At 34.5% G+C, this 14,473-nt stretch overlaps 1 protein-coding gene across 1 annotated transcript; it reads right to left on the bottom strand.

The window, feature by feature from the left end:
* Window positions 1-8,485: 8,485 nt before the first annotated feature.
* On the bottom strand, window positions 8,486-14,243 carry EPUS_07882 (uncharacterized protein; the record flags this gene model as incomplete). The annotated part of the gene is made up of 2 exons (XM_007805600.1): window positions 8,486-10,090; window positions 14,139-14,243. 2 exons carry the CDS (start codon window positions 14,241-14,243, stop codon window positions 8,486-8,488), a joined length of 1,710 nt encoding a protein of 569 aa, XP_007803791.1.
* Between the last annotated feature and the right edge of the window lie 230 nt (window positions 14,244-14,473).

Raw genomic sequence — 14,473 nt, forward strand, 5'->3', positions numbered from 1 at the left:
TAAAAACTCTATAAATTATTTAAAATAACATCTAATAAATTAAGTCAGGGTCTATTCTAATATAATTAAATATATAATAGATATTAAGCTTTATAAAAATTATTATATAAGCTAATTATAATAGGGTCTTAAAGATCAAAGGCAAAGAATATCTATCTTTCTTTATAAGTTTATTTAGACTTCTATAATTAATACAGAATCTAAGGTCCTTATTCTTCTTCTTAATAAATAAAATAAGTAATAAGAAAGAGAAAGATAATAAGCAAATAAATCCTTTATATAAGTTCTTTATTAGATACTTTCTTATAGCTATAAGCTCTTAAGTTGACATCTTATATAAATATAACGCCTTTATCTTTAGTACCTTATTAAAGCGTAGCTTATAATCAAATAGACAGTACTAAGGCAGAGTATTTGCAGCTACTCTTAAGAAGGCGGCTACTTAGTCACAGAAATACGAAGAAAGATAGCTAAAGATAGACTTAAGATTGTCAGAATAAGATCTAAGGTTACTAAGGGCATCCTATTTATTATTGTTAGCTATCTGAACTCGGCTGACTTAGCAAGAAGCAGGGCGGCCTTATTTCTGAAGCTTATAATTAATGCTATCTAACGTAACTGTCCCTAGTATCACGCTATCCTGCTTGCTATTAACACAAAAGGTTATAGCGCTTACAAGATTTACAGAGATCACTCTATTATTAATATTAGCCTTATCTAGATCAGAGTTAGGACTAAGGCTCTTATTAACTTTATCAAAAAGAAGCAACTTAAGCTCTGCTTTATAACATTAATAATACTAATGCTATTCTTATACAGATTTCTAAAACCAAGTCCTAACCTTATTAGCATTATTAGAGCTAACTTTAGGGCTATAATATTAAATATTCTTCTTAAATAATTTATCTTTATAAGTATTATATTATTCCTATACTTAGTAGTCTTCTAATTAATATATCTTATTCCTCTTATAATCCGGCAGGATATTATGCTTAGCTAACTATTTATAGCCTAGAATAACATTATAAGAGCTAAGGTCAGTAGCTAAGAACAGGATATTAGCAAGAGTATAATTATAGATTCAGACTATAGCAAGAAGTAAATAGTTAATTAGCCTACTAGGCTAATTATTAAATCTAACTAATAAAATAGTCCTCTCTAAAGGAACAAAAGAGACATTAAGCTGTTAAGAGGCAGCTTAAGCAATCTTCTTATTAATTAGAATATACGTATTAGCTTTACTATCTACTAAAGCACAAAGATAAAGAACCTTGTTATCTGTATCCTTAAGATTAAATACTATAATAAGAGATGGTCCTCTAATAAGCTAGTTAAGCCTAATAAATACGCTTTTATAATAGCCTAAGGCTGCAATTTCGCTTAAGGCATCTTGTTTTCTAACTTTGCGAATTCCTTATTAAGGCTAAAGGACTTATCTCTAAAGTCAGATTCTGCCTCTTTAATCTTATTAATATAAAGGTCAGGGCAGTTAGATTTTATATAGCTAGGCTTATTGTAATAAAAACAAGTTACTATATTATTCTTCTTAAAACCTACACGCTTTAATTTTGAACTAGTAGCCTAGCTGAGAGAAGGAGTAGAAGAGCATTGTAATAGGCCTGCTGTCAGGGCCAAAGGGAATGGATACGCCTTACCTGGCGTAGTCCTGGCTTCTGGGCGCCTAGTGTCAGGCCTCAGGCTGTTGGGTCGAGCATAGTTACAGATTCGCTCTTCTTCTCTCTCTTTTCTATGAATTAGTATAAGCCGGTTCTCTTACTCTATGACCTAATAAGCTATAGTGCTAGCGTTATAAAAAGTCTGATCCCTTATCTTGCAAAGGAGTTTAGCGGACATCTTTTCCTGCAGGTCCTTATACTAATCCTAGCTAGACTTACTGATCTGCAATGCTAAACGTGTAAAGTTAGTCTAGAAAGTATTAAATAATCAGTTACTCTGGCATAAGGCGGCATAGGCTACTTTAGCATATTATTAGTATAACGTATTGCTTTCTCTAAAGGCTTGCTTTATAATAGCAAAGATCTCTTTAAGCATCTAAATAGGGTATAGTAACGTTAGTTTAAGGCGCTTATAGATATAGTCTCTAGCAGAGCCCTTAATAAGGCTAATAATAAATCTTATAATTTATAGGTTATCTTAAAGAAAAGGGCTAATAAGAGAGCGAGTCTTATAAATCTAATCTTTGACTAAGATATCCTTAGGGCTGCTCAGGCTACTAAAGGTTTTAGGAGTACTCTTATAGAGATCTTTAATAGTAGAAAGCAGGAGAGAAGTTAATCTAAGGGGCTCTGTGCTAGCTCTCTTGCTTCCTAGCTTATAAGAGCTAGTCTTATAAGAGTAATAATCTTGTACTTATATTAGAATAAGCCTTAAAAGAGGTAATAAGAAAAAGATTAATAACAAGTTTAAGGTACGCTTTACCTTTAGAAGAGAATCTATAGGAGTAGCCTTCTATTATAAGCTGACTATTATTCTTATATATAAGTTAGAATATATAAAAGATATTAAGGAGGCAGACGCTTAATATACAGACATTTAATAATAGATTACCTGCTTTATTAGGTTAGTAATTTTCTTTTATAAGGCTATATTTTGTTCTTATAAAGCTATATTTTGTTTCTCTAACTCTTAGCTAGTAACAATAAGCTATATAGTATACTCTAAAATTTAGTAAGCTAAATTAGTATTAGTATTTACTGTTTTTACTAACTCTAAGGCGACTCTCTTAGCTATCTAATTAATTAGAGCTTGTTCTTATACTTTTTATTACTATAGCTTAGCTAGAATAATGTTAATACTAAATTAAAGATTAGCTAATATAATTACTCTTAGCTAAGCTACTCTAGCAAGGGGATCAGAAAGGTTAAAAGATAAGATAAGATTAAGGTAGTTATTCTTAGCAAGGGGAACAAGGTTATCAGTCCTAGCCAGGCTAGATAAGTCAAAGGCAGCTATATGGGGACAAGGTTATTAGTTCTAGCTAAGCTAGATAAGTCAAAGGCAGTTATATTAAATATAATTTAAAGGGCTACCTTTATATTCTTATATATTAGTAACTAGTTACTAGTTAATATTACTATTATTAATATATAGCCTAGCTTTAATAGAGTATTATGTAAGTCAAAAGAGGAAAGATAATAAGACCTTAAAAGGTATTATGATTATTAAGGTAAGGAAAAGGTTAGTGGCCTTTTTGAACAGGGCAGCTGTCTGATAGCTCTAGAGTATATCGACCCTATATTTATATTTTGTCTTAATTATAAAGTCGTTATATATATATATACAGGGCGCCCTGTTCTTTTACTCACTAGGTACAAGGATCCCGCTTATTTGAATTCAGAGGTCCGAATCTCCTTATCTTCTTTAACCTTATCAGGGGCACAGAGGATATCAGAGAGGCTTGCTTTTAAATGTTAACACCGACCCAGAATGAGCTAGCGACAGGTTTAGAGATACAGATCTCTTGCAGTCAATAGTTTAACGACCGTTTTCAGTTAAAGAGCAGTCTTATTTAAGCTCTGGATGGCGAGCTATTAAACGCTCCACGCAGTGCTTGCCTAATTGAATCTTATCCCCCTTGCTCTGTAGTAAGGGCCCTGGGGTCGCTTCTATATAGCAAGCATGCCCCTTACTAACGTCTAGTGCTAATCAATACCCGGCGCCCTAGCGCTAGCGGGCGACAAGTATAGCAGCCGTAATAACTGTCAGTTTAATTATAATTAGTCTCAGGAGGATAGGCGCCACAATTTTAACTAGACAAGATCTAGGAATAATAAATGTAAGAGCTAAGTTGTACGCCTAAATATCGCTAAGTCTAGTATTAAATATAGCTGGATTTAGTACCTTGCCTAGGGTTTAGCGAAAGAATATATTATATCTAAATTTAATAGCGAGCATTAATAATATTGACCTAATAAATAGTAGATCTGTAACTGCTAGACATTTAGCAAGTTTAATAATAGTACTGATTCCTGCTAAGGTTATAATATAAGCAAGCTTAAAAAAATCCTTAGTTGAGTTTATTAGGAAGGAGTAACTGCAAGGAGGACTTGGTGTTACGTCATTAGTAGTAAGAAGATTAGCAAGGGTTTAAAGGTGGACCTCTTTTTACTGCGAGGAGATCAGATAATAATTTAGAGATATTAAATAGATAACACACTTACAGCAGCCACTTTTCTGATGGTCTCAACTATATTATTTAAGTATCTGTTTATGCCCTAACTCCTCAGGTTTATTAAGCCAACATTAAAAAATGATACTTGTAAGTTCTTAAGAAAGTATACTAATTAAAGTTCTTGGATCGCATTTGTAGACACTATATTTAGGATTTGACTGTTTGGAGGTCCCTTTCCTGCGGTAACTCTGATCTAGGAATATAGCATTGCCCTGATAAGGCTCCCTAGAGCAATAAAAGAAACATAAAGGAGAGTATTCATAATCGTTTGAAATTGTATAACTGTATTTGGAGTAATAGAGGGCTTAATTAACAACTCTTGAATATAGTAAGACTATAAGATATATTAGAGACTTTGTACTAGGTCTAAGGCCTTATTTCTAGGTCCTTTATTATTAATAGCAAGGTCCTGAACTTAGGCTTTACAGGTTTTGCTATATTCATTGTAAGGTAACAATAATATATGTTACTGTTAATACAGGGGGTCTGGTTTGAGACCCTGCGGATGATCTTGCAATAATCTCTTAACAGGTTTCAGACAGCACTCACTAACGTGTTCATTGTCACCCAGGTACTCAGTAAGATTTATTTTCTCAGGAAGTACACATTTTGCCTGCTAATATGAAATCTTGTTGTTCCCTATCCTACTTAAGTGTATCTTCTTCCTTTATTCCTTATCTCTCTATTGAACTCCATCTCCTAATAATATCAGAGCTGCTTTGGCCTGACATTCTTGCTCTAAAACATACTCACCTATATTTGTACTATATCATCTCTATCACGGTTTGCTAACAAGTTGACTAGCTTCTCTTTCGTGCTTCATATAGCCTCATCCTATCTTGTGAACAAGTAGACATGAACACCGACACCGATTTCTGCCGCTCGCAGGAGATTCGTAAATTTTTGCAAAGGTGATACTGGCATGTGGACTGCGATTTAATTGGAAACTGATGTTTGGTCATAGAGAGAGGCGGTTGCCTGGTTGATTTAGTAAGGATAAGGAATATTAAGTCAATATCTTAGAAAAGAAACAGGTTTCATTAGTTAGTTAAAAGGTTATTGTGGTATTTCTTTAATTAATAATAAGTTAGAATTTAAGGTATATTAAAAGACATTAATATGTTTTTTACTGTTTGTATTTACTAATAAATGATATTAAGATACTTAGATTAGAAATTCTAGTTAATTCATTTAGCGATTAATTATTATATAATTATATTAAGAAATATCAAATTTTTATATCATGACTTAAATAAACTTTAAAATAAGATGTCAACCTACTATATAGAGTATATAGAGAAGCAAGTTAATTAATAGCTACAGGGGTAGAGAGCATAGATCTATGTATAATTGGCTATACTGTACAGCAAAATTAAAAGCGAAATTGTGTTAGAAACCGACTAATTAGAAGTAATAGAAACGCAGGGATTACGTATATTAAACGCGGCTAATTAGCCCTCTTAGAAGGTTAACATAAGACTATTATAATAATGTTTTATATTACTTATAAGTTTTAATGTTATTTAACTTTATATCTATTAATCTAGTGACGCCTTAATTCTGAAGTTGTGTCTGTCTTTTAAATCATATTATTATTACAAGCACTATTATCTTATGTGATCAAAAGAGTTCTCAGACTTAATAATTCAGAACTAAAAGGGTCGAAAATAGATTTTGATTGAACCTCAAGAGACTAGTCCCTTAGTGTTGCCTCTCTCGCTATTATCTTTATATCTAGATTAAGTAAATTTTGAGAATTTCTTATTAAGCTTCTATTTTGATTGTTCTTTCTTGTCATTCTTTTTGTTATTAATGAAATTTTCAAGTATAAATTAGGGTGCCGCTTTATATATAATTAATTTATAAGGGTCTATTTACGGTCCCTCTTTCTCAAAAATTTAGCGCTTACCATCTTTATATCATTCAGTCTTCGTATTACTTCAGTCTCGTTTAGCTCAAGTGGTTCTGCAGAACACACTCTTGCTTAAAGAAATCTGTAATAAGTTATAAAGTCGAAATGATGCTAGAATCGTCAAGGATATTTCGTTATTCATTACAGTAAATCTGACAACTTAACGTCTTTAGTGAGCGTGATATCTAAGTGGTCCTTACTCGCACTTAGTGAGCTTGTAACACACAACATAATATTTTTATATTATTAGGGACTATTTTTGAGCCTAGAAAAATTAGGTGCCTTAAAAAGTGTTAGGGTTTATTTCTAGGACATTTAAAAACGAGAACAATATAATAACATATAAATATACGATTATTTTCTAATTAATCTTAAATATAATATAAGAACCTATTAACTATATATATTATAGCTTTAAAAAGATAGTTTAAACGCATATAATTATATTCTAAATTAACAAGTAAGTTAAGTCAAGAGTATAAAGTTTTATATTAATAAGAAGCAGATATAATATTCTTTTTAGAGGACGAAGGGTCTTTACTTATAGATCTTTTAAAACTCTTAATAATAATAGAATCACGAGTATTATAATTGCTATTATTGTGGTTATTATTATAATTCTTGTTTTATATATATATATACGTTAAGAGAGGCGTCATTATAAGGTGTTATAGACTAGAGATTAAATAAGTAAGAATACTAATTTAAATATAATATTAGTATAGTCTAGTATTATTTATCTAAAGATCAAATATTAATATAGTTTTAGTATTATACTATATTTCTTAATTATAATAACTCTATTAATATATATAAATTATAATAACTAGATTAATTTATTATAAATAATAATATGTAGGAAAACTTATGTAGCAGGCTCTCTTCGCATTTTCTAGGTTATTAATTGCCAACACAGTAACAAATTCTATTACTATGTTTGAATTATTATAGATGTTGCGGGACCGGTTATTACTATCATGTCGTTAAAGAGACTGACTTCGTATAGCTCTTAAATAAGGATACACATTGACTTACGAGGTGGGTTAAGGGGATCGAGATAGGAAAGGAGCTGAAAGGGAAGGAAAGGTGAAACAATTAGGATCCTTGACGAAACCTCTTTAAGAATCAATATTCAGTCTTGTTTCACGATTATTGTAGCATCAATAGGCCTTTGCAGGTTGTTCTTAAACGCATTCTTAATGCTAGACTTATTAGGAATGCGTTCATCATAAAAAAGCACATCTAGTCTAAGGAAATTTATAGAACATAATCGCTTATTATCACTTCCTCGTTCTTTATTTATTTCTTCGCACGTTGGACATGCCTTCAGAACCCATTGCGAAAACGACTGCGGTGTGACTTTTATTAAATGTTGAGGGTTTATATGACATCTCATGATGTCTAGGCGGTCATGAAGCCAAATAGTCTTTTCAGCTAAGAAAGAAAGTCTAACAGTGCGATAATTAATATTTTGAGTATAACGCGGTCAGACTTCGCCAGATTCTTTATTAAAGTTTTAAATGACGTAAATAGTCTGACGCTGATTCGAATATTTCAACATTATGTTATGTAATTGCTTAGTTGCTTCTAAGTTGAAGTATGTTAATAAACAAAATATATTTTTATTAGACATTTTTGTTTCAGAACAGCTTCGAAAGTCGTTAATTAAAGACAATAAATTAAAGTATTAAGCTTCTTCTTTAATAGCTTGATTATAATAAGTCTTTAATAAAAATAAACAAAGTGATTATTATTCGTTTCTATTGAACTGTAATCATGTAATTTAATTGGCTGTATTGTACAGCAAAATTCACGTGACTCACAGCGTCGCCACAATGCCACTAGATTTCAAATCCAGTGCTGTTCTACGCATTTTTTTTTACAAATTTGCAATGCTTTGAAATACGTACTCTTTTAAATAGTTTCTGTTACTTTGTACGGCTTACAAATTGCGCAGATTTTGCTTTAGAATGCTACATTGCTAATAATAACAGCAATTGGCGCAGCAAGGAATTAGCTGCCTTTCTAAGCGTTGGTTCTGTGTATTTAAACGCTCTGAATTCCACTTATTAGATAGAACAACTTGCTATTTGACGTTATTCCACTAATTAGTAAGTAACGTTTATCAGTTTCTTTTTACGTCTAGGCTCTAGGTCTTCTTTCTTATTAATTTCCGCATTTAATACTACGTTAGTTTAATTAGTAAAATTGTTATACTTTTGTCTCAGGATCAGGTATAATGTATTCTTACCGTCTGTAATAGCGTTCTTAAAACATGTTTAAATCTTTATTAGTCGCCCGTTCTTGTCGCATATATTTATCTTTTTCCTTATATACTTCATTACAACTCGCTTTAATTTCCTTGTGTCAAAAGGATCAACCTAAAGGCTTCCTATTGATCTTGTATTTCCTCGCCCTTTATCTACGAAGTGTATTTCGATCTTTTGCGGCGTCATTGTTTTTGGGTTTGAAGCAAAAGTCAAGGTGGTTACACCTTGAACTTGCTCTGTGTGACGTTCAACGTAGGGCATAGCAGTTGAGTCGTGACTTTCGATCGTTCTCTGTGTCACTGATTCCGCGAGTTTGTTGAAGTTGATTTGGGTAACTCGCTTTCGGTCCTTATGCCGCTTACCTATTCCTATCGGCCTACGTTTTGATTTGCTTGCTTTCTCTCCTTCCATTGCGCGTCTCTTCTGTTCTTCCCTTGCAGGCCTTTCTTGTTCTTCGCGTGCGAGCCTTTCTCGCTTGAGCCTCTCTTGTTCTGCGAGCCTCTCTTGTTCTTCCTGTGCGAGCTTCTCTTGTGCGAGCCTCTCTTGTTCTTCTCGTGCGAGCCTCTCCTGTTCTTCCCGTGTGAGCCTCTCCTGTTCTTCCCGTGTGAGCCTCTCCTGTTCTTCTCGTGCGAGCCTCTCCTGTTCTTCCCGTGTGAGCCTCTCCTGTTCTTCTCGTGCGAGCCTCTCCTGTTCTTCTCGTGCGAGCCTCTCCTGTTCTTCCCGTGCGAGCCTCTCTTGTTCTTCCCGTGCGAGCTTCTCTTGTGCGAGCCTCTCTTGTTCTTCCCGTGCGAGCTTCTCTTGTGCGAGCCTCTCTTGTTCTTCCCGTGCGAGCTTCTCTTGTGCGAGCCTCTCTTGTTCTTCCCGTGCGAGCTTCTCTTGTGCGAGCCTCTCTTGTTCTTCCCGTGCGAGCTTCTCTTGTGCGAGCCTCTCTTGTTCTTCCCGTGCGAGCTTCTCTTGTGCGAGCCTCTCTTGTTCTTCCCGTGCGAGCTTCTCTTGTGCGAGCCTCTCTTGTTCTTCCCGTGCGAGCTTCTCTTGTGCGAGCCTCTCTTGTTCTTCCCGTGCGAGCTTCTCTTGTGCGAGCCTCTCTTGTTCTTCCCGTGCGAGCTTCTCTTGTGCGAGCCTCTCTTGTTCTTCCCGTGCGAGCTTCTCTTGTGCGAGCCTCTCTTGTTCTTCCCGTGCGAGCTTCTCTTGTGCGAGCCTCTCTTGTTCTTCCCGTGCGAGCCTCTCTTGTGCGAGCCTCTCTTGTGCGAGCCTCTCCTGTGCGAGCCTCTCCTGTGCGAGCCTCTCCTGTGCGAGTCTCTCCTGTTCTTTCCGTGTAAGTCTCTCCTGTGTAAGCCTCTCTTGTTCTTCTCGTGCAAGCCTCTCCTGTTCTTCCCGTGCGAGCCTCTCTTGTTCTTCCTGTGCGAGCCTCTCCTGTGCAAGTCTCTCCTGTGCAAGCCTCTCCTGTACAAGCCTCTCCTGTACAAGCCTCTCCTGTACAAGCCTCTCCTGTGCAAGCCTCTCCTGTTCTTCTCGTGCAAGCCTCTCCTGTTCTTCCTGTGCGAGTCTCTCATGTTCTTCCCGTACGAGCCTCTCTTGTTCTTCCTGTGCGAGCCTCTCATGTTCTTCCCGTACGAGCCTCTCCTGTTCTTCCCGTGCGAGCCTCTTTTGTTCTTCCTGTGCGAGCCTTTCCTGTGCGAGCCTTTCCTGTGCGAGCCTCTCCTGTGCAAGCCTCTCCTATGCAAGCCTCTCCCGCTCGAGCCTCTCCTGCTCTTGTCTTTGTTGCTCCTGTCTCTCCCGATCTTGTCTCTCCTGCTCAGCAAACCTCTCTTGCTCTTCCCTTGCAAGTCTTTCCCGCCTCTCATGCTCAGCGCGATCAGGCTTACTAAAGAAGACAAAATATACGGATCTGCGAATAAAAAAAGACGTTAGTGTATTACGCTGTTCCTTATTAGTGCTGTGTAACTTGTCTAGAAATAGCGATGATTAGTCTGTTTTATAAACCCCTGTTTCTGAAATCTCTTTTCTTCTAGGTGTTCTCTGAGAGCTATCAACATTGATCACATGTTCTTTTACTACTTTCTTAACTGTACAGAAAAATCTAATTATTTGCTTTACAAAGTGTGTAAAGGCGACGTGATTATATATGTAATAATCTGGATCCTAAGCCTTTAAGAGGGCTTTATAAATAATCTTCTTATTAACGAAACATTAAATTAAGTAGTAGATCTGTTTAGACTTAAATCTTAAATAGTAAACAAGAGAAGCAAACTTATATAGAATATATTTATTTAGCTTACTTCTTAACTTTATTAATAAATTGTCTTCTTTTTTTTAAGAGGGCATTTTAAGATAATTATATATGGCACTTATTTATATTTATTAATATTTTAGTTTAACTTAATTTGACTTGCTCTCTAATATTAATATAAACTTGGATTCAGACTACTAAATAAGACATTAATTAATTTCCTAATTAACGTTAAAGAAGATCTCTTTTAAGGCAGATGATACTATTTCACTAGGCGACAATTTCATCAAGGTTTTTACATAGTTAGCCGGACCTTATAAGTAATTAACATCTGTAAAGAAGCTTAAAAAAGACAGAATTAAATAGTCAGTAAAGGCAAATAGTATTTCTATTTATATAACTTTACGTTCTTAGTTAATAAAGGTGCTGAAAATCTTGTCACTACTTAACTGACTATATAGAGATACATGATCTAACATACATGCTCTAAGGGTCTTTGTTTAAGAGCTTTTACATTAGCCTAATTCATCTTTAATATCGCTTACTTATCTTTATAAAAGATCTTAATTCAAAATCCTCTAATATTGTCGTTAAGGTAATATAATATTTCCTGTATAATTAGTATATCAAAGCACTTATTAAGATAGCTCTTACCTTATGATATTTTATAGCAAATATTTTATGCATTAAACCTAAGTACATTCCTTCTTCAAGCCTAAGAACATTCAACTAGATATCGAAAGCTGCTCTAAAATCGTTATGCCGGATGATTTGTTTCATGTTATTAAACTTATAACTAGATATCCTGTACAAAAGAGCTTATTATCGCCTCTTAAAATATAAGTTCTTTTCACCTTTATATCCTTAATATTCTCGGATTTTGCGATATATTTCGTTATTGTCTAGTTTCTTTTTACATGAATATTCTTTGATCAAGGTAGTCTTGAGGTTGTTATTAAGATCTAACATAATTTAAGGAAATGAATATCTATGTAAGTCTAAAAGGGTAGTCTTACTTAAAAGATATAGATTCATAGTTCAACGTTAGCTTTTTAAAGAGAGAACATCTTTCGCGACGAGAACTTAATGTCGTCTACGAAAACAGCTCAAATGAAAATCAGTTAGAAAATAAGATCTAATAAAGGGACCCGAATATTTACTACGGGAACCCGAATCTCTTAGTACATTATACCTAATTAGGCTTAGCTTCACACAACCAGTGTATGATGTGGCTCTGCCTCTGCCTCTATCAACTGCCTACGCCTCTGTCAACTGCCTCTGCCTCTGCCTACGCCTCTGCCTCTGGCCCTGCCCCTGTCTGTGCTTCTGCCTCTGCCTGTACCTGTGGCACTATCAACTGCCTCTGAGCGCCTCTTAGTAGGTTTTGATACTCGCCCTGATTGTGTTGTTTTGCCTTTTTTGGAGGGAGACTCTCGCGCTGCCAGGTCAATTGATACACCCTTTCTTAGAGTCACTGGCCTGTCTCTCTTTCTTTTCATCCCCGGCCTCGCTGCCCTCGTCATTCCAGCGAATTCAGGCATCTCTGACCAGAGGGGGGGCAGTGCCACCTGAATCGATTAATCGTTAGCGCTCAATCTCTATAATTGCTTCTTCCGCAGGATCATCAACAAGAACAGAAGAAGGAGCATCCTCTAAATCTAATTAAGGCAGAGGTGGTTTATAAGCTCATATTTCAGCTAATACAGCTTCTATCTCCTAAGAGAACTAATATGATTAAGGAGAAGGAGGGCAGAGGAAAGAAGGTAATCTTTAATATTAACGTTTATTTTCTGCTAATATTCTAGCGTCAACTATCTTAAAATAGGATAAATATTAACATATTAATGTCTTTAGAATATTCTTTAACTCTTTTAGTCGCCCCTTTCAAGCTAGAACTAGTGGATTTTGCAGAAGATAAATTAGAGAAGGTAAAAAAGACGTAAATAAAGAAGATAAAGAAGGCGGAAAAGCTAAAGACGGCACAGAAGACAGAGAAAATAAAGAGAATAGCGAAGGAGGCAAAGAATACTATTAAAATTAGTAAATATCACCTAAGATTAGTTTTCTGCTCTCTTCTATCATTCAGCTAATCTCATATCTATATAATAAGCCTATAAAAGATCGAAATTAGCTAGAACAAGATTATTAAAGATCTTAATTAAGCTCTTTCTGTTTTAAAATCTCTTATAAGGCCACAGAAGTAACAAGCTATTAAATTTCATTATAAAAGCTACCACAATAAGCCCAAAAAAGTCTCTATTTTAATTGCTTAAAGGCACTCTCTTGCTTATTAATCTGATATTTAAAAAAAAGAGCAACTGCTTTATAGACTTTTTTAAGATCTCCTATATTAGTAAGAAGTTATTATTTAAAGCTACTATATAAGCCTTCTACTTAAGAGGTTACTCAAGTATTAAAATATAGCTGCTAATTAGTTTAGGCATAAATAATACGTTTCTTATAAGATAACTATTAATCTTGTAAGTAATAGATAACAAAAGAAAATTACTAATATTTTCTACAGAAATCATCTTAATTAGTTTTAAAAATAATAGGTGTTTGACTTTAAACAATCTTATGCCAGTTAGTAAGAAATTCATTCTACATCTCATTAGTAAAGGCTATTATTTAGTTCTCTATTACGAAGAGAAAGACAGGCCTATAATTAGAAAGAATATTCTTTGAAACATGCTATAAGTAAAGAAGATACTAAGTAGATAGAAATTCAGCTTTAATAGCACTAATAAGAGCTGAATTATAGTCAGTAACAATAGTTATAAGTGCTATAAGCTAGATATATTAATAGAGCTGTTAAAGTTAATATAAAACCCACTAAAAATCCTTGAAAGTCTCTCTTATAAGAAAGGCTATCCTAATAATAAAGAATCAATCAATTAAGATCCTTCTAATAATAGTAAAGAGAGGTATATTAAACCTATTAGTATTATAAATACAGTCTATTAATATAATCTATAAGAATCTCTTAAATAAATCAATTAATTTTTAATATATAAAAAAGTAATATCTAATAGCGTTTAAATCATCTATTTAATATTAATAGTATTAGCTTTCGTCTTATAAGTTATTAATTAGCACTTAAATTGTTATATAAGAGCCTTACTTAAAAGCTTAATAATAAGCTTAAGCATTATTAATATTAGTTAAAAGAATAAAGTAGTTTTTAACATCAAAACTCAAAAGTAAAGATGTATAAGTCTGTCTAAGTATAATGCTAGCGTCATACTGTCTCTCAATTTCTTTGCGACAAAAGAAATCTAATTAACGATATGTAAGATAAGCAACTACTGTAGTAGCCAAATAGTTGTGATCTTTATTACAGAGCTCAGCCCTCTAACAATTCTCCTCTTCTAAATAAAGCTGTATTAAAAAGGAACAGTCGATAAGCCTTGAGTCTTTAATTCTCTGATTTTTTTCGTCTACAGTAATCCTCCTGTCTCTGGTTTTGCAGCCCCTATCGCATTTCAAATCAACTCTTTTAATCATTCCTTTATATGCGTTTGACCTCCTTTTGACGATGGCATAGCCTTCCGCGGCCGCAAAGCTGTTTAAGGCTTTGAGAGCATCATCGATAGATGCGTAGAACGCAGGCAGGGGAGGGGCAGCGAGAGACAGCGTCATGGTAGAGAGTGAGGCAGAGGCAGAGGCAGAGATAGAGATAGAGATAGAGATAGAGATAGAGATAGAGACAGAGACAGAGGCAGAGGCAGAGGCAGAGGCAGAGGCGTAAAATCAACATGGCCTGTACAGCTCGTTTCTGCATTAACAACCTCATACACTGGTTGTGTGAAGCTAAGCCTAACTAGGTATAACGTGCCAAGAGATTCGGGTCCCCGTAGTAAATATTCGGG

This window comes from Endocarpon pusillum (genome assembly GCF_000464535.1).
Source record: "Endocarpon pusillum Z07020 unplaced genomic scaffold scaffold4379, whole genome shotgun sequence".
NCBI lineage: Eukaryota > Fungi > Ascomycota > Eurotiomycetes > Verrucariales > Verrucariaceae > Endocarpon > Endocarpon pusillum.